Source organism: Haliotis rubra, unplaced genomic scaffold, assembly GCF_003918875.1.
Source record: "Haliotis rubra isolate DU_JTF1 unplaced genomic scaffold, ASM391887v1 Scf397, whole genome shotgun sequence".
Lineage (NCBI taxonomy): Eukaryota > Metazoa > Mollusca > Gastropoda > Lepetellida > Haliotidae > Haliotis > Haliotis rubra.
In genome coordinates this window covers 773211-799883 of record NW_025767076.1, presented here as the reverse complement: position 1 = coordinate 799883, position 26673 = coordinate 773211, and the positions used below count along the sequence as shown (strand labels likewise).

General features: G+C 41.9%; 1 protein-coding gene across 7 annotated transcripts in view; it reads right to left on the bottom strand.

The window, feature by feature from the left end:
* Positions 1 to 26673, bottom strand: part of LOC124286978 (smoothelin-like) — a 56915-nt gene that overhangs the window by 29317 nt on the left and 925 nt on the right. For all 7 annotated transcript variants that reach the window (XR_006901162.1, XR_006901163.1, XM_046723439.1 and 4 more), the window contains exons 3-5: positions 25924 to 26223; positions 25511 to 25798; positions 22742 to 23859 (exon numbers count right to left, since the gene is read on the bottom strand). Coding sequence is in view for 5 of the 7 variants with exons in the window: in XM_046723439.1 (XP_046579395.1) it covers positions 22742 to 23859; positions 25511 to 25798; positions 25924 to 26223 (1706 nt within the window). In the remaining 2 variants the exon portion in view is untranslated. The remainder of the gene's footprint in view (positions 1 to 22741; positions 23860 to 25510; positions 25799 to 25923; positions 26224 to 26673) is intronic.

Sequence of the window (26673 nt, the reverse complement as noted above, 5' to 3'; positions counted from 1 at the left end):
GGGACACAATTCTACCCCTCCCGGAGCACCGGCATACATTGTCTCTCACCATCCACTTAATCTGGAAGATGAGGCTAAGTATCAACATCCTTCCGCTAACTGAACTATCACTAGTTATTTGTTCCCAGTTAGCAATCCACTAAGATAAACAGCAGCCAGAGCTATTCACAAGCTTCAAGCTGCCCCAGCATATGTCCATTACGATCTGAAGCAGTTCAGAAATATCCCTGAACAAGCCTTTCAGTGAGATCAGAGTCAATGATCAAAACAGTGTGAAGCTGTTGAGAAACACTAATTAACCAAACATGCACTACCTTTTTGTCAGTTTCATTGCATTAGTCATGTTAAGTTCCCATATTTAGATAGACAAGTAGGCATAGGCACCTGTACTCAGTAGACACTCACTGAAGTTTCAGCTGTTTCCCACCAAGCTGATCAGTACACAGTGCTATGATTGGGAAAATGTTGAAAGGCAGAAGCAATGGAGTTGTTGCTGTTGATGCTGCACCACAGTACTGCATTGCATCATATACTGCCATCATAAGCATGTTACACGCTGTCAACATTAACCCATGTGTGGAGAGGACACCTGCTTACATTGTCTCTCATAACCTGTGTATGGAATGGACACCTGCTTACATTCTCTCATAATTTGTGTATGGAGTGGACACCTGCATACATTGCCTCTCTTAACCTGTGTTTGAAGAGGGCACCTGCTTACATTGTCTCTCTTAACCTGTGTATGGAGTGGACACCTGCTTACATGTACATTGTCTCTCTTAAACTGTGTATGGAAAGGACACCTGCTTACATTGTCTATCTTAACCTGTGTATGGAAAGGACACCTGCTTACATTGTCTCTCTTAACCTGTGTATGGAGTGGACACCTGCTTACATTGTCTCTCTTAACCTGTGTATGGAAAGGACACCTGCATACGCTGTCTCTCTTAACCTGTGTATGGAAAGGACACCTGCTTACATTGTCTCTCTTAACCTGTGTATGGAGTGGACACCTGCTTACATTGTCTCTCTTAACCTGTGTATGGAAAGGACACCTGCATACATTGTCTCTCTTAACCTGTGTATGGAGTGGACACCTGCTTACATTGTCTCTCTTAACCTGTGTATGGAAAGGACACCTGCTTACATTGTCTCTCTTAACCTGTGTATGGAGAGGACACCTGCTTACATTGTCTCTCTTAACCTGTGTATGGAAAGGACACCTGCTTACATTGTCTCTCTTAACCTGTGTATGGAAAGGACACCTGCCTACACTGTCACCCTTAACCTGTTTTACAGTCTGTACAATCTCATTAAGCTAGAGCTTTCACACAGTACAGAGCACCTGTAGGAGATGAAGACACAGTGAGCATCACTGGAGAATGATGTACCTGTGGAGATGTAACTAATTGCAGGAGGGCAGGCAGACATATTTGTGTAGGCCAGTGAATCCTGCATGCTTCTACTAGTATGTGTGTACAGGAATGCCACGATCAAGTACAGTTGCTGGTTGGCAGATGAAATCCTCAAGCAAACATAGACCAACAGCAGAGCTATTTCAGCTAACTTGTAAAATATGAATGGGAATAAGACAATGCATGCATACAGGAACAAGATGTCTGTGCACACTTGAAACATCTCACATCAGGTGTACAAAATAAAATATGACTACCTTGAATTAGAGAGTTTCAATAACATTATATGTTAAATGTATAACGTTGAGACATCAACTATACATTAACTATGACAACTCACTGGACAAACACCTGTAGTACTAACTACATCAAGTATGTTAACAACTTGGACAAACACCTGCAGTACTAACTACATCAAGTATGTTAACAACTTGGACAAACATTTGTAGTAATAACTACATCAAGTATGTTAACAACTTGGACAAACACCTGCAGTAATAACTACATCAAGTATGTTAACAACTTGGACAAACACCTGCAGTACTAACTACATCAAGTATGTTAACAACTTGGCCAAACACCTGTAGTACTAACACATCTGTAACACCTGTAGTACTAACTTCATCAAATATGTTAACAACTTGAACAACACCTGTAGTACTAACTTCATCAAGTATGTTAACAACTTGAACAACACCTGTAGTACTAACTACATCAAGTATGTTAACTGACTGACAGTTTGGTTTTACGCCGCTTTTAGCAATATTCCAGCAATATCACGGCGGGGGACACCAGAAATGGGCTTCACTCATTGTACCCATGTGGGGATTCGAACCCGGGTCTTCGGCGTGACGAGTCAACGCTTTAACCACTAGACTACCCCACCGCCCCAAGTATTTTAACAACTTGGCCAAACACCTGTAGTACTAACTACATCAAGTATGTTAACAACTTGGACAAACACCTGCAGTACTAACTACATCAAGTATGTTAACAACTTGGCCAAACACCTGTAGTACTAACTACATCAAGTATGTTAACAACTTGGACAAACACCTGTAGTACTAACTACATCAAGTATGTTAACAATTTGAACAACACCTGTAGTACTAACTACATCAAGTATGTTAACAACTTGGACAAACACCTGTAGTACTAACTACATCAAGTATGTTAACAACGTGGACAAACACCTGTAGTACCAACTACATCAAGTATGTTAACGACTTGGACAAACACCTGCAGTACTAACTACATCAAGTATGTTAACAACTTGGACAAACACCTGTAGTACTAACTACATCAAGTATGTTAACAACTTGGACAAACACCTGTTGTACTAAATACATCAAGTATGTTAACAACTTGGACAAACACCTGCAGTACTAACTACATCTTGTATGTTAACAACTTGGACAACACCTGTAGTACTAACTACATCAAGTATGTTAACAACGGACAAACACCTGTTGTGTACTAACTACATCAAGTATGTTAACAACTTGGACAAACACCTGCAGTACTAACTACATCAAGTATGTTAACAACTTGGACAAACACCTGCAGTACTAACTACATCAAGTATGTTAACAACTTGGACAACACCTGTAGTACTAACTACATCAAGTATGTTAACAACTTGGACAAACACCTGTTGTACTAACTACATCAAGTATGTTAACAACTTGGACAAACACCTGCAGTACTAACTACATCAAGTATGTTAACAACTTGGACAACACCTGTAGTACTAACTACATCAAGTATGTTAACAACTTGGACAAACACCTGTAGTACTAACTACATCAAGTATGTTAACAACTTGGACAAACACCTGTAGTACTAACTACATCAAGTATGTTAACAACTTGAACAACATCTGTAGTACTAACTACATCAAGTATGTTAACAACTTGGACAAACACCTGCAGTACTAACTACATCAAGTATGTTAACAACTTGGACAAACATTTGTAGTAATAACTACATCAAGTATGTTAACAACTTGGACAAACACCTGCAGTAATAACTACATCAAGTATGTTAACAACTTGGACAAACACCTGCAGTACTAACTACATCAAGTATGTTAACAACTTGGCCAAACACCTGTAGTACTAACTTCATCAAGTATGTTAACAACTTGAACAACACCTGTAGTACTAACTACATCAAGTATGTTAACAACTTGGACAAACACCTGTAGTACTAACTTCATCAAGTATGTTAACAACTTGAACAACACCTGTAGTACTAACTACATCAAGTATGTTAACTGACTGACAGTTTGGTTTTACGCCATATTCCAGCAATATCACGGCGGGGGACACCAGAAATGGGCTTCACTCATTGTACCCATGTGGGGATTCGAACCCGGGTCTTCGGCGTGACGAGTCAACGCTTTAACCACTAGACTACCCCACCGCCCCAAGTATGTTAACAACTTGGCCAAACACCTGTAGTACTAACTACATCAAGTATGTTAACAACTTGGACAAACACCTGCAGTACTAACTACATCAAGTATGTTAACAACTTGGCCAAACACCTGTAGTACTAACTACATCAAGTATGTTAACAACTTGGACAAACACCTGTAGTACTAACTACATCAAGTATGTTAACAATTTGAACAACACCTGTAGTACCAACTACATCAAGTATGTTAACAACTTGGACAAACACCTGCAGTACTAACTACATCAAGTATGTTAACAACTTGGCCAAACACCTGTAGTACTAACTACATCAAGTATGTTAACAATTTGAACAACACCTGTAGTACTAACTACATCAAGTATGTTAACTGACTGACAGTTTGGTTTTACGCCATATTCCAGCAATATCACGGCAGGGGACACCAGAAATGGGCTTCACTCATTGTACCCATGTGGGGATTCGAACCCGGGTCTTCGGCGTGACGAGTCAACGCTTTAACCACTAGACTACCCCACCGCCCCAAGTATGTTAACAACTTGGCCAAACACCTGTAGTACTAACTACATCAAGTATGTTAACAACTTGGACAAACACCTGCAGTACTAACTACATCAAGTATGTTAACAACTTGGCCAAACACCTGTAGTACTAACTACATCAAGTATGTTAACAACTTGGACAAACACCTGTAGTACTAACTACATCAAGTATGTTAACAATTTGAACAACACCTGTAGTACCAACTACATCAAGTATGTTAACAACTTGGACAAACACCTGCAGTACTAACTACATCAAGTATGTTAACAACTTGGCCAAACACCTGTAGTACTAACTTCATCAAGTATGTTAACAACTTGAACAACACCTGTAGTACTAACTACATCAAGTATGTTAACAACTTGGACAAACACCTGTAGTACTAACTTCATCAAGTATGTTAACAACTTGAACAACACCTGTAGTACTAACTACATCAAGTATGTTAACTGACTGACAGTTTGGTTTTACGCCATATTCCAGCAATATCACGGCGGGGGACACCAGAAATGGGCTTCACTCATTGTACCCATGTGGGGATTCGAAACCGGGTCTTCGGCGTGACGAGTCAACGCTTTAACCACTAGACTACCCCACCGCCCCAAGTATGTTAACAACTTGGCCAAACACCTGTAGTACTAACTACATCAAGTATGTTAACAACTTGGACAAACACCTGCAGTACTAACTACATCAAGTATGTTAACAACTTGGCCAAACACCTGTAGTACTAACTACATCAAGTATGTTAACAACTTGGACAAACACCTGTAGTACTAACTACATCAAGTATGTTAACAATTTGAACAACACCTGTAGTACCAACTACATCAAGTATGTTAACGACTTGGACAAACACCTGTAGTACTAACTACATCAAGTATGTTAACAACTTGGCCAAACACCTGTAGTACCAACTACATCAAGTATGTTAACGACTTGGCCAAACACCTGTAGTACTAACTACATCAAGTTTGAAAATTCTCTACTTGTCAGTAAGTTTTGATGTAACCTGTACTCAGCAGCATACTACTGCATAATGACACCTGGCTAAATGTTATACCACAGATAGATCACGTCAGCCATTTACACATGTGTGAGTACTCATGTGTGTAAACACAAACACACAATACTGATTGCTGTTGTACCCAACACATTATTGCAAAGTAACTGTAACCCTCTAGAAGGGTTCAGGGTTCAAGACAACATGTACTCGGTTTCAGATAATGTTCTGACTTTGACCAAAGTATTCTCTTTGTAAGTATGTACAGCATTAATGGATTTCCACAAGTAACGATTCCTGTGAGTGAGGGTGTCTGTCTGTGCCTGCATGTCTGTGCCCATTACTAACTGGCCATATCAAATCAGGACGGCAATCTCAACACATCCTTATGGCAATCTCACATATCACGGCACAGGAACTAACATAAACACAAGACAAAAACAAGTTAAGAATCTGTGGCTATTTTAAGCACACTGTAAATGTCTAGGAAAGCTTATAGTAAGTATCTGGTGATGAAAAAGACATTTCCTCTGAAAATAGACACCACCTTGAAGTCAGTCAGTATTGCTGAAACTCCCATCTTGCCGGCTCACCTGTAGAGTCGATAGACTTACTCCAGGGCAGATACAGGGGAGGGGTCAGGTACATCACATTATACCAATAGATATCACTGACAGTATATATATCATACATCACATTATACAAATATATATCACTGACAGTATATATATCATACATCTGATTATACCAATAGATATCACTGACAGTATATATATCATACATCTGATTATACCAATAGATATCACTGACAGTATATATATCATACATCTGATTATACCAATAGATATCACTGACACTATATGTATGATACATCTGATTATACCAATATATATCACTGACAGTATATATATCATACATCTGATTATACCAATAGATATCACTCACAGTATATATATCATACATCTGATTATACCAATATATATCACTCACAGTATATACACACCCCTGATTACACACCCCAATATCACCTGCCCTTTACATACATGTCATACATCTGAATACACTCCCCAATATCACCTGCCCTTTACATGCATGTCATACATCTGATTACACTCCCCAATATCGCCTGCCCTTTTCATACATGTCATACATCTGATTACGCTCCCCAATATCACCTGCCCTTTACATACATGTCATACATCTGAGTACACCCCCCAATATCACCAGTCCTTTACATACATGTCATACATCTGATTACACACACACACCGAATATCACCTGCCCTTTACATACATGTCATACATCTGAGTACACCCCCCAATATCACCAGTCCTTTACATACATGTCATACATCTGATTACACACACACACCGAATATCACCTGCCCTTTACATGCATGTCATACATCTGAATACACTCCCCAATATCACCTGCCCTTTACATACATGTCATACATCTGATTACACTCCCCAATATCACCTGCCCTTTACATACATGTCATACATCTGATTACACTCCCCAATATCACCTGCCCTTTTCATACTTGTCATACATCTGATTACGCTCCCCAATATCACCTGCCCTTTACATACATGTCATACATCTGAGTACACTCCCCAATATCACCTGCCCTTTACATACATGTCTTACATTAACTTGTAAGCACCTCTAAAAGCTATCCACATATACATGTCAATCATCTGATTGTGCCAATCGAAACTATGCTCAGTCGAAAAGTTGTTAATTTGAAAATCCAATCTAGTAAACTTGTAAGTGTAATTTACGCTACACTACGCTCTGCTAATCATTAAGCAGTAGATGATACAATACTGGTAGCCCTGCTAATCATTAAGCAGTAGATGATACAATACTCTTAGCCCTGCTTATCATTAAGCAGTAGATGATACAATACTGGTAGCCCTGTTAATCATTAAGCAGTAGATGGTACAATACTGGTAGCCCTGCTAATCATTAAGCAGTAGATGATACAATACTAGTAGCCCTGCTAATCATTAAGTGTAGATGATACAATACTGGTAGCCCTGCTAATCATTAAGTGTAGATGATACAATTATGGTAGCCCTGCTTATCATTAAGCAGTAGATGATACAATACTGGTAGCCCTGCTAATCATTAAGCAGTAGATGATACAATACTGGTAGCCTCGCTAATCATTAAGCAGTAGATGATACAATCCTGGTAGCCCTGCTAATCACTAAGCAGTAGATGATACAATACTGGTCGCCCTGTAATCATTAAGCACTGAAGACAGGTCAGGTTTCTTGACTTCCAACTAACATGTGTAATTGAGCATAGCTCTCTCAACAACTATCAGCTGACTCAGGTCAATGGCTACTGTCAGAACTGCATCTGTCCCAGCTCACTCTGTTAACTCTCCTGGTTACCATGACGACTCACCATAAACACCAGCCATTACATAACAGAGTTCCAACCCTGCTGGAGGTATGCACACCTCAAACATCCCTGGACTTGTGGAGAGCATGGCTCTGCATACTACATCCATGATTACAATACCTCATTTTCTGCTACATAACAAGATGGTGGATGAACATTCAAGTTTTTACAATGTCCCCTATTTCTGCAAGTAGCAGGGCACATGTCTGTACTTGTCAGTTGTGACACAGAGACACAGTTTGCCAGCTGGATGGTAAGGTAGACATGTTGGATGGAAACACAGCCAAATAAGACATTCCTGTTCCATCTAATGGTGAAAACATTTTGAAACACTTGTGGTATGTGAGATGGACAATATCACAGATGATACAACAAATGTTTCATGTTCGCTGATTGCTTCTTGTTCTGATTTGTTGAAGGTGCTAATGTTCAGCATGGGTGTAGGCAGACATTCCAAGTATGCACATTCCTGGATGATTGGATCTGCTGCTGGTACTGAAGCTTCCTTGTAAACTGCTGCTGACAGTTACTGCAGCTAGCACCTGAAATACTGCTGCTACTGCTACTTCAGATAGCAGCCTGAAGTGCAGCAATTGTACCCCCAATATCGTGCCCCACTCCACTAGACTGACAACAAGTTCAAATATAAAGTTCAGCCAGTGTACATCATGTACCCATTACAACATGAACATGAACTCCATGCATGTTTGTGGAGAATGTACAGACCACTGGATAAAGTAGACAGTCTATCATCAAAAACACTAAAAGCATGTCTTGATGTGGATCTGCAGCATATTTCAGGTGCTGGAATCTGATTGCTCCTAACACAAGGGAGATAATGACACATGTGTCTCTGGGTTACATATGAATATTCATCAACTTCTAAGTACATTGTCCTCAACAGATAGAAGTATCATTATTCACATACAGTTTGCTGTTATGTTGTGCCAACCTAATTAAATCCCCTATAATGTCACACAAGGCGGGTTAGTTGCGAATAGACAATCCAGTAAAGACAGAACAACCACACTCAAGTTTTTGTTGGGTGCTCGCGTAGATGGCTTAGATTTTGACAAGTACTGATTATGATAACCTGATCAAGTCAATACTACAGTGTAATGACCTGACTATTTGATGTTCTGGAGGAGGGGTGTTCAGGGTGTGGATGTACCATACAGTTCAGGGTCACACAGGTCAAGGTCACACAGGTCAGGGTCACACAAATACCACAGGTCATCACTCTAAGTTTTTGTTCGCGCTTGTGTGGCATAGATGACATCCTTACTGTGTCAGCTTGTTGAGGGGGTTAACCTCTTTGGTCATGTGGACAAGGCGTCAGACCTAGGATCAGAAGGTCAGAGGTTCAAATCCCAGCACAAAACTCGGAAATTTTATGATTGCTACACTTGGCAAATTAGATGGCTAAGATTTGACAAGTATTGATCATAACAACCTTATTAAAATTGATACACTTCAATGAGCTGATGTTTTGATGTTTTGGGTGTTGGGTGTTGGGGCGTGAATGTGCCACACATGTGTGGATAATTAGATGTATGAGGTGTGGTGGGCAATGGGGTGGTGGGTGCTGGCAAAGAAGTGGTCTGTAAAAACTATAATGTTTCTGAAAAAGCTGCAACAATATGGTTTGTTCTGATAAGTTGTGAAGAAGATTTGAAGGAATGAGCGAAAAAACAAGGAACCTATGCCACATGTCTACATGTCAAGTCCATCTGCTGTACCGTGGTACAAGGACTCTACAGTGTCACATGTCTACACAAGTCCATCTGCTGTATCGTGGTACACAGACTCTACAGTGTCATGTGTCTACACAGGTCCATCTGCTGTACCGTGGTACAAGGACTCTACAGTGTCACGTGTCTACACAAGTCCAACTGCTGTATCGTGGTACACAGACTCTACAGTGTCACGTGTCTACACAGGTCCATCTGCTGTACAATGGTACAAGGTCTCTACAGTGTCACATGTCTACACAGGTCCATCTGCTGTACCGTGGTACAAGGTCTCTACAGTGTCACTTGTCTACACAGGTCCATCTGCTGTACCATGGTACAAGGACTCTACAGTGTCACATGTCTACATGTCAAGTCCATCTGCTGTACCGTGGTACAAGGTCTTTACAGTGTCACATGTCTACACAGGTCCATCTGCTGTACCGTGGTACAAGGACTCTACAGTGTCACATGTCTACACAAGTCCATCTGCTGTATCGTGGTACACAGACTCTACAGTGTCACGTGTCTACACAGGTCCATCTGCTGTACCGTGGTACACACACTCTACAGTGTCACATGTCTACACAAGTCTATCTGCTGTATCGTGGTACACAGACTCTACAGTGTCATGTGTCTACACAGGTCCATCTGCTGTACCGTGGTACACACACTTTACAGTGTCACATGTCTACACAGGTCCATCTGCTGTACAATGGTACAAGGTCTCTACAGTGTCACGTGTCTACACAGGTCCATCTGCTGTACAATGGTACAAGGACTCTACAGTGTCACATGTCTACACAGGTCCTTCTGCTGTACCGTGGTACACGGACTCTACAGTGTCACATGTCTACATGTCAAGTCCATCTGCTGTATCGTGGTACAAGGACTCTACAGTGTCACATGTCTACATGTCAAGTCCATCTGCTGTACCGTGGTACAAGGACTCTACAGTGTCACATGTCTACATGTCAAGTCCATCTGCTGTACCGTGGTACAAGGACTCTACAGTGTCATGTGTTTACACAGGTCCATCAGTGTGAAGGACTCTAGAGTGTCACGTGTCTACACAGGTCCATCTGCTGTACCATGGTACAAGGACTCTACAGTGTCACGTGTCTACACAGGTCCTTCTACTATAGAGTGGTACTCTATGGTTTTGGGCTGCTGGCTGTCACTCAAATAGAAGGCACAGTTATAGTGTTATTCAGATGACTTTGACAATACTTTTTACATGCCATTTCTCATTAACCCTATTGTGTGCATTCTTGCTATCTAGCCACAGAACGCGAGGCACAAATCTGCCACACTTGTGTCTGCCAAGCAGATAGCACACACACACACATGGTGTAGCCATTACTGATGTTCTTCAGAGACTGCAAGTAAGCGATGACCTTCACACCCAGTTCAAAGGCAACACTACTACCTTGAACTGAGAATACCCATGCACTCACAGCATGACTCCAAATAAAGAAATAAGTTAATAAGGGTTAATAAGGATGAAGATACTGATGGCAGGTTAACACATTATCTACAGGTGCCAGGGAAAGCTGCCAATGAAATATGTTCTCTCTCAACACCTTTCATCGTACTATTTTCTGATTGGGACCATGTACCATAAAGCAACACCTTTCATCGTACTATTTTCTGATTGGGACCATGTACCATAAAGCAACACCTTTCATCGTACTATTTTCTGATTGGGACCATGTACCATAAAGCAACACCTTTCATCGTACTATTTTCTGATTGGGACCATGTACCATAAAGCAACACCTTTCATCGTACTATTTTCTGATTGGGACCATGTACCATAAAGCAACACCTTTCATCGTACTATTTTCTGATTGGGACCATGTACCATAAAGCAACACCTTTCGTCGTACTAACTTCTGATTGGGACCATGTACCATAAAGCAACACCTTTCATCGTACTATTTTCTGAGGTGTCCTCCCATTACGCCGACAGCCAGTTTGCAGACACCTTAAAACAACAACATTTACGGTTCAGTGAACAGATTATCTACTACCTGTTACCTACACATTATAATGGAATAGTCCAAATAAAAACACAGGAACAAACTAAAGCTAAATTCTTCAAAGGCATTTAGAAGTTGGTGTAGTAATACAAGACATGGATAACATAAATCAAGAAATTGTTTCCATAAGATTTGTCTTGTATTAAAACTGAAGCTATATTATTTATTTTGAAAGATTGCCGAAAAGACAGTAATTTGAATTTTTATTGCTGCAATATGAAAACAGTTTTTCACAAACATTTTGGTTTAACCTTCTAGTCTAACAGGTGTCGGCATCATTATATTGAAAACATTAGCTTAGCTATTAGAAATTGCGACACTGATGTATCATATAAATCAAATAAAGACAAATGTGAACCTAAATATTATTCATATGGAATAAAGAAGTTATATGTTTAGCACACAGTATTAAGATATATGACGAGTGCACTTAATTACGATTTATTTAGAATAAACATTTAAATTATGACGCATCATGTCAATGTGGTCATGGATGTGAGAATGTTTTTCATTACGTCCTTGAATGTCCATTGTATACTACTCAAAGACATAAACTGTTACAATCTTTAGAAAGTATTGTTAAAATTAGAACACTGATTTGTATTAATCGTATCTTACATGGCAATGCAGGTGTCTCATTTACTGCAAATCAGAATGTTTTCAAATATGTACATATCTATATCTCTCCCACAAAACGTTTTCTCAGTTAACTTCTGTTGTACATATGCTATTATTGGGAGGGGGCTTTTCTATCAATAAACACAATCAAACCTCTTAGTGACAAACTTGATTTTATATTCGATAGTAATTGATAGTAAAAACCATTTTCAGAAGAGAAATCATTTATCATTTAAACACAACAAAGTTCTATTTACCTACAGTCAAACTTCTCAGTAACGAACCTGTTTCAGGTTCACCCTGCTCTACTCGCTAGACAGTGGACTGTTCCATTATATCCGTAGGTGTTACCCTAATTAACCTTCTAGTTCAGTGTCTGTCAATTGGGTGTCCGTCAAATGGGTGTCTGTCAATTAGGAGATAACCTTTTCTGATTGGGACCATGTACCATAAAGCAACACCTTTCATCATACTTTTTTCTGATTGGGACCATGTACCATAAAGCAACACCTTTCATCGTACTATTTTCTGATTGGGACCATGTACCATAAAGCAACACCTTTCATCGTACTATTTTCTGATTGGGACCATGTACCATAAAGCAACACCTTTCATCGTACTATTTTCTGATTGGGACCATGTACCACAAAGCAACACCTTTCATCGTACTATTTCCTGATTGGGACCATGTCCCATAAAGCAACACCCAAATGTACGTTAGAGGAATGAACTACACACGTCACTGTGCTAGGGTCACTTAGTTCCAAAACCTCAGTGCAAAATTTCCCTGCTATTTAACAAACTAATTCCATCCATTCAGGATGGGTATAAGTTTATTATCTTACAGTTAATTTCCAGGAGAAAATGGTCCTCAGTAATCTCCAATATGGTTCACTTACATTGGGTAACGCATGCCGTTAATAAAACTGATATTTATTTCTTTTCAGGAAACTGATGCTGACAATGTCATTATCTCTTGACATGCACACCAGGAACTACTGAAGGACCTTCAACTGCATAGTCATTTACTCAAGGACAATATTCAGTTCTCCTTCATGTTGAAAGAGTCGATGAGTTCACACATACAGCAGCAGCCCATGCTCTGTACAGAGAGTAGAGAGTAGCTCCACACAAACATATACATAATGGATATTCCAACTAACACAATCATGTAATGATCCCTTCGGCAGCTGTATCAGGGCACAAGTCACTAGCATACCCCTACCCCAATATGTGTGTTACCTAAACAATCTGCAACTGAAGCTGTCTGAGTGTGCTCAATACATTAAGTCATCATACTTAAGTAGAGTAGGTTATAACCTGACTCTCATCATACTTAAAGATAAGGGCATAACTTGACCTTGACTATACATAGAGGGTGGGGTATAACTTGACCCTGACCATATATAGAGGGTGGGGTATAACTTGACCCTGACCATACATAAAGGGTGGGGTATAACTTGACCCTGACCATATATAGAGGGTGGGGTATAACTTGACCCTGACCTAACATAGAGGGTGGGGTATAACTTAACCCTGACCATATATAGAGGATGGGGTATAACCTGACCCTGATCATACATAGAGGGTGGGGTATAACCTGACCCTGACCATACATAGAGGGTGGGGTATAACCTGACCCTGACAATACATAGAGGGTGGGGTATAACTTGACCCTGACAATACATAGAGGGTGGGGTATAACTTGACCCTGACCATACATAGAGGGTGGGGTATAACTTGACCCTGACTATACATAGAGGGTGGGGTATAACTTGACCCTGACCATACATAGAGGGTGGGGTATAACTTGACCCTGACTATACACAGAGGGTGGGGTATAACTTGACCCTGACTATACATGGAGGGTGGGGCATAACTTGACCCTGACCATACATAGAGGGTGGGGTTTAACTTGACCCTGACCATACATAGAGGGTGGGGTATAACTTGACCCTGACCCTGACCATACATGGAGGGTGGGGTATAACTTGACCCTGACCATACATAGAGGGTGGGGTATAACTTGACCCTCACTATACATAGAGGGTGGGGTATAACTTGACCCTCAGCATACATAGAGGGTGGGGTATAACTTGACCCTGACCATACATAGAGGGTGGGGTATAACTTGACCCTGACCATACATAGAGGGTGGGGTATAACTTGACCCTGACCATACATAGAGGGTGGGGTATAACTTGACCCTGACCATACATAGAGGTGGGGGTATAACCTGACCCTGACCATACATGGAGGGTGGGGTATAACTTGACCCTGACCATACATAGAGGGTGGGGTATAACCTAACCCTGACCATACATAGAGGGTGGGGTATAACTTGACCCTCACCATACATAGAGGGAGGTATAAGATGTCCTTCATTATAATAAAGAGGAATAACACAAACTTTATTGTACATAAGGACGTAAAACACGACCATCATTACAAGTGAGTTTAGTTTTACACCGCACTCAGCAATATTACAGCTATATGGCGGCGGTCTGTAAATAATCAAGTCTGGATCAGACAATCCAGTGATCAACAGCATGAGCATCGATCTGCGCAATTGGAATGGGGTAAAATGGCAAGCTAGTTTGTTGACATGTGATCGTCCAGCTACAATAAGTATGATATTTTGCAAAACAAAATTTATTATCCATTTACTGTCAGTTACACTTAATTACGAGGCGTGAGTAGACACAATATGATTGTGAATTCTTTGAATAATGCGGACCGATGTCGTAATTATCGGTAACTGCCAGTTGTCTGTGAACTGAGTTTGCCGCCATTAGGACCCCATCGCAGGGGTCGTCTTATGCACGAAACATACCATTTTGACACTGATTTTAAGGGTCAAGTTAGGGGGTCGGCTTATCTATGGGGTCAGCTTATCAACGGTAATATACAGTATGATATGACCCTCATTATAAATACAGAGGCACAACACAACCCTCATTTATACATACGATATATAAATAGAGTGGTATAACAAGTCCTCAATTACATGTAGACAGGTATAACTTGACCCTCATTATATATATTATATGATATTATATATGTCATTCACAGTTTTAAGCAAGGAGCTGTCTGACTGTTTTAATTGTTCTGCAAGAGAAAGACTATCTGTGACAAAATTAGTCATTCTAAATAGTAAGTACTCATAAAACATGTTAGTACTAGTCTTAAGTAAAATATTTTTTAAAGTTGCATTTATTTATGGTTCAATAAGGAAAAATCCAAACATTTGGGATAGCTGGTTTCCAAGATGGTCGGCAGCTTTCAGAGTTTATATTCAGTGGGTACAGCAGGCCCCAACAACATTCTATTTTGCTCCTGGAAATATTGGGAAGCTTCCCAAACCAAGACTAAGTGAGTATTATGATAGAACATAGCGGGTACATGCTACATAATGAGCCCCTGTGAATACAGGTATTCTGGCATGTGGCGGCACTGTTTACACACAGCACCATCTGAAGCAGCCACACAAACCAGACAGGAGTTGAAGCCATGTACATCCACATTATTACAGTCATGTATAGGTAGGCTTTATGAAATCAGTGTTATAGTGATGAAGATGCACCAGGACCTAGGCAGGGACCTTGGAAGGAGAGATGCTGTTGCTACTTTCACTTCCTGGTTGTTGAAAGGTCAGGTGACCTTGTGAGAGAGATGGAAGGTAACAAGCAGTGTGACCAGCGCCATGTACAAGCCTGGCCATCGGCCACACCCAGGATCCACCCGGAAAGCCCACTTTACCCCCCTCAAACCCTTAACGAAAGTATCACTCACCTGGCCAACTTCTAGCTGGTTGTGGAAATTAGTTCCAGTAGGGGAGGGCAGCTGTGGTAAAGTGAGGCTAGGAGAATCTGGTGCCAAATACACACACACACAGACAGACAGTGAGGGGAGTGAGGGAATGTAGGGATGGGGGAGAGAGCAGTGAGACTGTATTATGATAATGTGCTCTGTGTATGGGAATGCCTTCCACCAGAGGTACATACAGCTGGAAGTGCCAAGATGTAAATATAGCTCATCGCGTAACCAGAGCCCTCTCTCTGCCAGTAGGAGGCAGCATACCTCATCCCCCTCTCCCCTCCCCCTCCCGTGCCTCCTTCGCTATAGGGAGCTGGTGCTGGGCAGGTAGGGGGATGGATGGGTGTAATGATGTGGGCGAGGCATGTGCCTCTGTCAGTATCCTACATTAGCAGACTCCATCACCCCAGCACACCAGGGTATAGTATAGAGGAAGAGTTACACCAGCCCCCTTCCCCTCCCTCCCCACATCAGTATCACCATCAAACAGAGAGTGTAGACAACTTTCAAGCTGATCACATGCTAATGATACTTTAACCCTTTATGGTTTTTGTAAGGCAGCCATGACAACCTGCAACAACAACTTCACTCGATACGTCGACTACATAAACACTGAAGGATGAAATCTTCACATATCCTCAGGGAAACCATGAAATAACAACAATGATATAGAATGGTGTCATGTTCTCCACCCCCACCCCCATCTTCACTGTGCTACATCATGCCTCAATAAAACACAGGGCACACAGATACGTGTCTTCAAAATAACACGTGTGACATTAACCTTACACACATAATGTCACACTGTTAAACATCATGATGGGAACTTTCCACACACCTTATATGGACATCACCTGGTGTTATGAAACATTGAACTGTGGGTAGTGGAATTGACCAGAGTCTGGCTAATGTGTGTTCCATGAGCAGGGCAGGGTCTGTACTACCTAGGCCAGGTGTGGGCAGTGAGGGTCAGTTAGATGGTGGTTGTCCAGATGTTGGACAGTCTGGGATCCCATGGGGAGACACAGTATGGCTACTTCTGTCAACTGGTGTCAGCAGTCTACGCTAATTACCCCCACTTTCAGAATTCTTGCATTCCTACATATATGTGGAACTGTGTGTAGAACATATACTGTAAGCCATTAAAAACGCAATTGGTATTTTTTGTCCTGAAACTTACAAAGGTTCTATTGAAGATTTGTTCCTGCGATACAGAGGATGTAGGGATAAAAGGCTGTTATTCGAGTTCGAGTCCCGGAGCATTCCTCCCACATAAACTTTGATACTTAAAACTGAACCTGTGACATTTCTCGGAAACACCCAGGCCCTGTAAAAGCACAAGGAATTGTGGAACTCAATCACTTTGAGAAAATTGCACACTTGACACAAGACGAAAGGAATCAGGTTATCGGTATGGCCAGCCACGGTGCTTCAGATGTGATGACTGCCAGGCACATTTTAATGTGCATCCATCCACTGTAAGTCGACTCAGACAACGTTTTCGGGCTACCGGAAGTGTTACTGATCGTCCGCGACCTGGTGCACCACCTGTGATAACAGCTCGACAAAACCGCAATATATCCGAGTTTCACACTTGCGAAATCGGTTCCAAACAGCTGATGATTAGGCAAGGAGGACAATTGGGACAAGTCAACATCAATTCAGCGCCCAAAAGGTGCAAGGACGCCTTGCTGCCTTCAACATCTGGTGTCGTCACCCGTACCTTGGTCCAACCTTATTGCACCGCCACAGACTTGCCAGACAGCGACGGGCAGCAAATGGGGCCAATCTTGGCAACAGGACATGGCCAAATGTCATTTTTTTCAGATGAATCCAGGTTTAACTTATCCTTTGCAGATGGACGTCAACAGATTTATCGACGTAAAGGAGAAAGACTTGCGCCAAACTGCGTCCTTGAACATGATCGTTTTGGAGGGGGTGGTGTCATGATCAGACCACAGACCATCAGAGGCTGCAGACCATCCAACAGCTGTTCCTGAGAAATGTGTGTCTTTCAATGCCCCAAAGACTGCGAGCATGTCTTGCAGCGCACGGTGGACACACACGATATTGACTGCAAGTGACCCCTCCTTTGTGTGATGTCGTTGCGTCACTGATGTTGTTGTTGACAGGACATTTTCAGATGAAATTATTCACAGATGTTCACTTAAAACATATCTGCCAGTTAGGTTTCTATATGTTGAAATTAGTGTGAGTAAAGAAAGTATGAATGTCAAATTGCATTTTTAATGGCTTTCAGTATATTTACCTTCATTCTCCATGTCACATAATTTCCCTATCAGATATTGTCATTCATCTTTACTTTTCCTTGGCATCACATACCAAAATAACAATGTTTTTCACCCATAAGAGCCATCTAATACTATTCTTACACATCTTATCCACTTCACTAAGCCAGAGTAGGAACATGCTCTTCATGTCTTTTTCACATACTTTTAGATATTTCTATAACAATCTACTATATATATCAACTCATCCTCTTCTACCATCTGTACAACTCTCCATACCACCTCAAAGACTATTTCACCCACTTTTGCATCTCACCTATTTCTCCTTCCATCTCACCTATTTTGTCTATCATCTCAACCACTCATCCTTCCATCTCACCCATTTTTCCTTCTATTTCAAGCACTTCTTATACAATATCAGACCCATCCCTCTCACTCACTCCTACCATTCCACCTCACTCACTTACCAATTTCCCATTTCTTATCCTATCTCCAATCTCATCCACTACCATCTCATATATTTCACCTACCATCGCACCTATTTCTTCTTCTATTTCAAGCACTTCTTATACAATATCAGCCTGTTCCCTTTCCACCTCACCCATTTCACCTCTACCATCTCCTACTCTCCATCCATCACTTCTCACTTCTACCTTCTCACCATCTCATCTCACTCCTCCGTCTCCTCTCCATCTCTCTCGATCTACCATCTCACTCACCATCTCACTCCTCTCACTCCTCTATCTCTCACTCCTACCATCCACCACTCTCTCTCACTCACTCCTACTCTCATCTCTCTCACTTCTCACCACTTCACTCTCACTCCACTCCTCCTCCTCACTCATCTCCTCACTTCCTCCATCTCACTCACTTCTACCATCTCTCACTCCTCCATCTCACTCTCCAATCCTACCATCTCACTCCTCTCTCTCTCACTCTCACTCACTCTACCATCTCTCTCTCACCTCTCCATCTCATCTCTCATCTCACTACCTCATCTCTCACTCACTCTCCTACCATCTCACTCACTCTCACTACTCCCACCATCTCACTCCTGCTGCTACCACCATCTCTCTCACTGCTACCATCTCACTCACTGCTACCATCTCACTCACTGCTACCACCATCTCACTCACTTCTACCATCTCACTCACTCCTACCATCTCACTCACTTCTACCATCTCAGGGTTGGTGGGGTAGACCAGTGGTTAAAAGCGTTGGCTTGTCACGCCGGAGACCCGGGTTCGAATCCCCGCATGGGTACAATGTGTGAAGCCCATATCTGGTGTCCCCCGCCATGATGTTGCTGGAATATTGCTAAAAGCGGCGTAAAACCAAACTCAGTCAGTCAGTCTACCATTTCACCAAAGTCATCTTACTTCTGCCACGTCACCAATTCCCACAACCATTTATCTATTCCATCTACAACACTCATAAATGGTAAAATACCTTTTCTATGAGGAACTATTAGAAACAGCATTGATGTCGATTGACAGTTGAAGGGAAATATGACATAAAACTTTCAGAGTGAGAAAACCACTGGAATCTTTTGATTAGCTTATACAAAGAAGTACATTTTCTAATATCGTGAGAAGAGTACAGTGGAGCTGACAGATTGGATGTTCTTAAACTCAATTTGAATTTTCATAATGAAGTACAATTTCTTACTTATGACGATGAATTGTTCCATAATCAATAGGATCTTAACTTTGTTGTTGTTGTTGTTGTTGTTGTTGTTGTGAATATTATAAAATACAGACAAATTTCTCATTCTTCAACCTTTTGATAGTCATTCCAAACCTGTCTCAAAATGAGGTCTTCTGACAATTGTGTAAATAATCTTTAGAAGAGCATTTCTGTTAAGAAGGCATTCAAGTTTTGTCATTGAGTAGATCGTTTTATTTAGATCACTATATCTTTATATAGTTACTTTACCATGGCAATGGAAAACAGTAAGTGTGAATTTGTTTCATAAAATAGGCAATTGTTAAAACACATGAGAAGACAACCAGAAAGTTTGTATTTATACACTTTTCTCCAAATTCCTTCTGGTAGCAGAGGATGGGACTGCCTTCTCTCTCAGTAACTACCAGGTTATCTCCCTTGACAAGGGGTGATGGATAAATACACCTGTAATTGCATGTATCAAGAACACTGTTCTGTTTCCACTCACATAATAGATTAATGCTGTACAAAAGTACATATCTTACCAGAAAAATACATATTACTGATAATCGACAAACAACCCACAGATATGCATCATGTAAAGAATGCACAATGTCATTTAGAAAGCGGTCAAATGAAACATACGCGAGTGTTGTGATTACACGTTCTCAGCTTAGTACAGATTCTAGTACTTGAACAGTCAAAAAGTCCACTCCGGGATTCAAACCAAGACTCTCCGAGTCAGGCACCTAATCTCAAACACACAAACACAGTGATCTAACCTACTGCAGCTTCCACAAACATGGAAGGCTGGTAGTCTAGATCACATACTTTGTGTACTCTGACAAATGTAAAATATTGTCACATCTTACAAACCACAGAACCAAGATAGACATTGGAGCGTTTCCACATCAGTGTTGTAGTGGAATGTGTAAACTAAGCGGTGTAAACAGACCTGGTATTGGAGTAAAACATTGGAGCGTTTCCACATCAGTGTTGTAGTGGAATGTGTAAACTAAGTGGTGTAAACAGACCTGGTATTGGAGTAAAACATTGGAGCGTTTCCACATCAGTGTTGGAGTAGAATGTGTAAACTAAGTGGTGTAAACAGACCTGGTATTGGAGTAAAACATTGGAGCGTTTCCACATCAGTGTTGGAGTGGAATGTGTAAACTAAGTGGTATAAACAGACCTGGTATTGGAGTAAAACATTGGAGCATTTCCACATCAGTGTTGTAGTGGAATGTGTAAACTAAGTGGTATAAACAGACCTGGTATTGGAGTAAAACATTGGAGCATTTCCACATCAGTGTTGGAGTTGAATGTGTAAACTAAGTGGTATAAACAGACCTGGTATTGGAGTAAAACATTGGAGCTTTTCCACATCAGTGTTGGAGTGGAATGTGTAAACTAAGTGATGTAAACAGACCTGGTATTGGAGTAAAACATTGGAGCGTTTCCACATCAGTGTTGGAGTGGAATGTGTAAACTAAGTGGTATAAACAGACCTGGTATTGGAGTAAAACATTGGAGCGTTTCCACATCAGTGTTGGAGTGGAATGTGTAAACTAAGTGGTATAAACAGACCTGGTATTGGAGTAAAACATTGGAGCGTTTCCACATCAGTGTTGGAGTGGAATGTGTAAACTAAGTGGTATAAACAGACCTGGTATTGGAGTAAAGCATTGGAGCGTTTCCACATCAGTGTTGTAGTGGAATGTGTAAACTAAGTGGTGTAAACAGACCTGGTATTGGAGTAAAACATTGGAGCGTTTCCACATCAGTGTTGGAGTGGAATGTGTAAACTAAGTGGTGTAAACAGACCTGGTATTGGAGTAAAACATTGGAGCGTTTCCACATCAGTGTTGGAGTGGAATGTGTAAACTAAGTGGTGTAAACAGACCTGGTATTGGAGTAAAACATTGAGGCGTTTCCACATCAGTGTTGGAGTGGAATGTGTAAACTAAGTGGTATAAACAGACCTGGTATTGGAGTAAAACATTGGGCGTTTCCACATCAGTGTTGAGTGGAATGTGTAAACTAAGTGGTATAAACAGACCTGGTATTGGAGTAAAACATTGGGCGTTTCCACATCAGTGTTGTAGTGGAATGTGTAAACTAAGTGGTATAAACAGACCTGGTATTGGAGTAAAACATTGGAGCGTTTCCACATCAGTGTTGGAGTGGAATGTGTAAACTAAGTGGTGTAAACAGACCTGGTATTGGAGTAAAACATTGGAGCCGTTTCCACATCAGTGTTGGAGTGGAATGTGTAAACTAAGTGGTATAAACAGACCTGGTATTGGAGTAAAACATTGAGGCGTTTCCACATCAGTGTTGGAGAGGAATGTGTAAACTAAGTGGTATAACCAGACCTGGTATTGGAGTAAAACATTGGAAGCGCTTCCACATCAGTGTTGGAGTGGAATGTGTAAACTAAGTGGTGTAAACAGACCTGGTATCGCAGTAAAACATTGGAGCGTTTCCACATCAGTGTTGGAGTGGAATGTGTAAACTAAGTGGTGTAAACAGACCTGGTATTGGAGTAAAACATTGGAGCGTTTCCACATCAGTGTTGGAGTGGAATGTGTAAACTAAGTGGTGTAAACAGACCTGGTATTGGAGTAAAACATTGGAGCGTTTCCACATCAGTGTTGGAGTGGAATGTGTAAACTAAGTGGTATAAACAGACCTGGTATTGGAGTAAAACATTACCATTACAGGTGTCAGTGTCATAGGGTTATAACAACCATATATATGGTTCATTGTTTGCACATGCATGTACTAAGTATGAAAGAAATATACTGACCTTGACAATGACTGGCTTGAGGTCTTGTGGAGGAAGGGAATGCCATCTTCTGATTGGTGCACTGCTGACTTTATTGGTTTGGGTCTGGCCAGCCTCGCCTAAGAACTGCAAACGTAGCTGCTGCACTTTAGACAGTGGCTGTGTCTGTGAAGTAGATGGACTTGGAGCCTTCTGAATGGGGCCTTTCTCCTGGGGCTGTGTTGGTGAGACTGGTACTGGGCCTCCTTCTGTGGGACTATCTAGTGTAGTCCGGATAGGGAATGATGGCTGTAAGTCCTTAGCTGCAGACATAGCCAGGAATTTACCAATGGTATTGAGAGGATTGGACCTTGCAGGAACAGAGATGGATTCAGTACTTGGAATGTTTCTCTTTATTAGTGAAGGGTCATCAACAGGGCCAGTTGGTGGCTTTGTAGATGTTTCTACTTGAGTATTGGTTGGTGAGGACATTGATCTACTAACATTCTGATGCCGTGAAGGTGACTTGGCAGCTAGAGTTTCCAGAGCTTTTCCAATAATGCTCTGTGGTGGTGATGAGCTGCTCTGAGAGGACGATGTAACGATCTGTGAGGCGGACCTTGTGATGGCTTTACCAAGGACATGAGATGACAATGGACTGGAGGGAGAAGATTCTGGAGAAGAGGATATCACCGTGACAGATCTCTGGGAAGCTGATCTTGTGAGAGTAGTAGAAGCAGAGGCTAAATTTGTAGACATTTTGGAAGATGACAGTGTGATAGCATTCCCACTAATATCTGCTGGCACTGGAGATGATGGAGAAGCCATGACAGGGGTTGCAGATGAGACTACGGTACTGATGGTCATGGAAGCTGACCTTGTGAGAGCCTTCCCTATAATGTGGGTTGGCAATGCTGAAGGCGAGACCAAGGGTGACACTACATTAGTGGATGTCTTGGAAGATGTCTGCCCCACGGAACTGCTACTGATATTGTGTGAAGCTGTAGGGCCTGTGGGAGACGACAGGTGCAGAGGTCCATGACTACTCCGCTGTGAGGTAGAAGCAGACCTGGCTAGACCAGTGATGGTTTGTGGTGGTGTTACAGATCTTGTGATGGGAGGAGCTGGTGATAATGCTGATTCTTTCCCGGTTGCTGTGTCTGCAGGAAAACAGAATCAATTGTCACAATAACAACAAAAAAGTGTCCTATCTATCTTGTCACTTAGGCAATGCATCCAGTGGATTATGGAGCCATATTTTTATACCTCACACTGAGTCATTGTTTGGGAAAAGTTCCATACATTGAGTGACTTTAGTGTGAGTGAGATTTATGCACCTTTGTAAAATATTCATTTTGTATCATGGCATATCTGTTTAACGGAGGAGCTGAGCACAAAGTGTTTACAGTCTTAGACATTTACTGCTTCCGTGAAACCTTCTGCACCCGATCTGTCAACATAACCACAGGGAAGCAGGATTCACCCACCTTCTACACCCGATCTGTCAACATAACCCACAGTGAAGCCCGATCTGTCAACATAACCAGCAGGATTCACCCACCTTGTACACCCGATCTGTCAACATAACCACAGGGAAGCAGGATTCACCCACCTTCTACACCCGATCTGTCAACATAACCACAGGGAAGCAGGATTCACCCACCTTCTACACCCGATCTGTCAACATAACCACAGGGAAGCAGGATTCACCCACCTTCTACACCCGATCTGTCAACATAACCACAGGGAAGCAGGATTCACCCACCTTCTACACCCGATCTGTCAACATAACCACAGGGAAGCAGGATTCACCCACCTTCTACACCCGATCTGGGAAGATCTGTCAACATAACCACAGGGAAGCAGGATTCACCCACCTTCTACACCCGATCTGTCAACATAACCACAGGGAAGCAGGATTCACCCACCTTCTACACCCGATCTGTCAACATAACCACAGGGAAGCAGGATTCACCCACCTTCTACACCCGATCTGTCAACATAACCACAGGGAAGCAGGATTCACCCACCTTCTACACCCGATCTGTCAACATAACCACAGGGAAGCAGGATTCACCCACCTTCTACACCCGATCTGTCAACATAACCACAGGGAAGCAGGATTCACCCACCTTCACCCGATCTGTCAACATAACCACAGGGAAGCGGGATTCACCCACCTTCTACACCCGATCTGTCAACATAACCACAGGGAAGCAGGATTCACCCACCTTCTACACCCGATCTGTCAACATAACCACAGGGAAGCAGGATTCACCCACCTTCTACACCCGATCTGTCAACATAACCACAGGGAAGCAGGATTCACCCACCTTCTACACCCGATCTGTCAACATAACCACAGGGAAGCAGGATTCACCCACCTTCTACACCGATCTGTCAACATAACCACAGGGAAGCAGGATTCACCCACCTTCTACACCCGATCTGTCAACATAACCACAGGGAAGCAGGATTCACCCACCTTCTACACCCGATCTGTCAACATAACCACAGGGAAGCAGGATTCACCCACCTTCTACAGGATTCACCCACCTTCTACACCCGATCTGTCAACATAACCACAGGGAAGCAGGATTCACCCACCTTCTACACCCGATCTGTCAACATAACCACAGGGAAGCAGGATTCACCCACCTTGAACACCCGATCTGTCAACATAACCACAGGGAAGCAGGATTCACCCACCTTCTACACCCGATCTGTCAACATAGCCACAGGGAAGCAGGATTCACCCACCTTCTACACCCGATCTGTCAACATAACCACAGGGAAGCAGGATTCACCCACCTTTCACTGTCAGTAGACACGTGGTTGAAGTCTCTCCCAGTTTACTGTGGGCAACACACTCATACCGCCCACTGTCTTGGTGACACACACCACAGATGTCCAGTGTCACACAGCTGCCATCATACGTCTGTTTAAAGTCCTTGGTGTGCCCAATCATCATTCCATTCTTCCTCCATTGGATGCTGGGCTGAGGAATGCCTACGATGTGACAAGTTAAGGTGGCACTCTCACCTGCTTTACTGTACACATCACACAGCGGAACCGTCACACATGGAGGCTTGTCCTTCACTGAAATAGTAACACAATATATGTATAGTCTCGCTGAGATCAAACATCTACAACATGAGTAAATTGTAACAAGGGGTATGAATTGAATGCTTCGAAGTGCCTACATGTACAACGGTTAATCTTACCCTGCACTGCGACACTTGCATCCAGCGACACCCGGCCAGCTTCATTGCCAGCGATGCATTCATATCTCCCAGAATCATCAGAAGTGACGTCCTCTATTTCCAGTTTGGCTGTTCGTCCATCATACATTTGGTTATATGGGCAGTCATCCCGCAGCGGGCGACCATTTTTGGTCCAGCTGATGTCCGGTTCTGGCGACCCAATAACATCACACTCCAGGATGAGCTTGTCCCCTACCTTGATGACAGTCTTGGTGAACTTTGTGAGGAACATGGGAACGACGGATGTCTCTGAGTCACAGGCTGAAACCAGCAGTCACATGTCACATGTCACAGCATATAGTATGTCACAAATATATGTAACCAGGTCTTGATGCAAAAAGGGTACATAGCAAAACTAGAACTTGAATATTACAAAGAGGCTATAATTCATGCAGATATGCTTGAAATGGGAATGTAGATAAAAGTGTTCTGTAACAAGACATATCAGCATGCATATCCATATCCACATGCATACATGCATGAAGATTGAAGTTAATATTCAGGTCATGCAATATATCATTCTCTGTTTCCAAAACATCTTGATATAAAGTATTAGCTTAGTGGCGTACAGTACTGAAATTCCAATTCTAAAATAAGTCTGATTCATGTTCTTCACAATTTAGCTACCATCAGCGAACTGTGGATGGTCCATTTCCAAAATAAGGAAGATTCTAATTCTAAAATATTCAGTTAGTCAGTCAAACTGTGGAA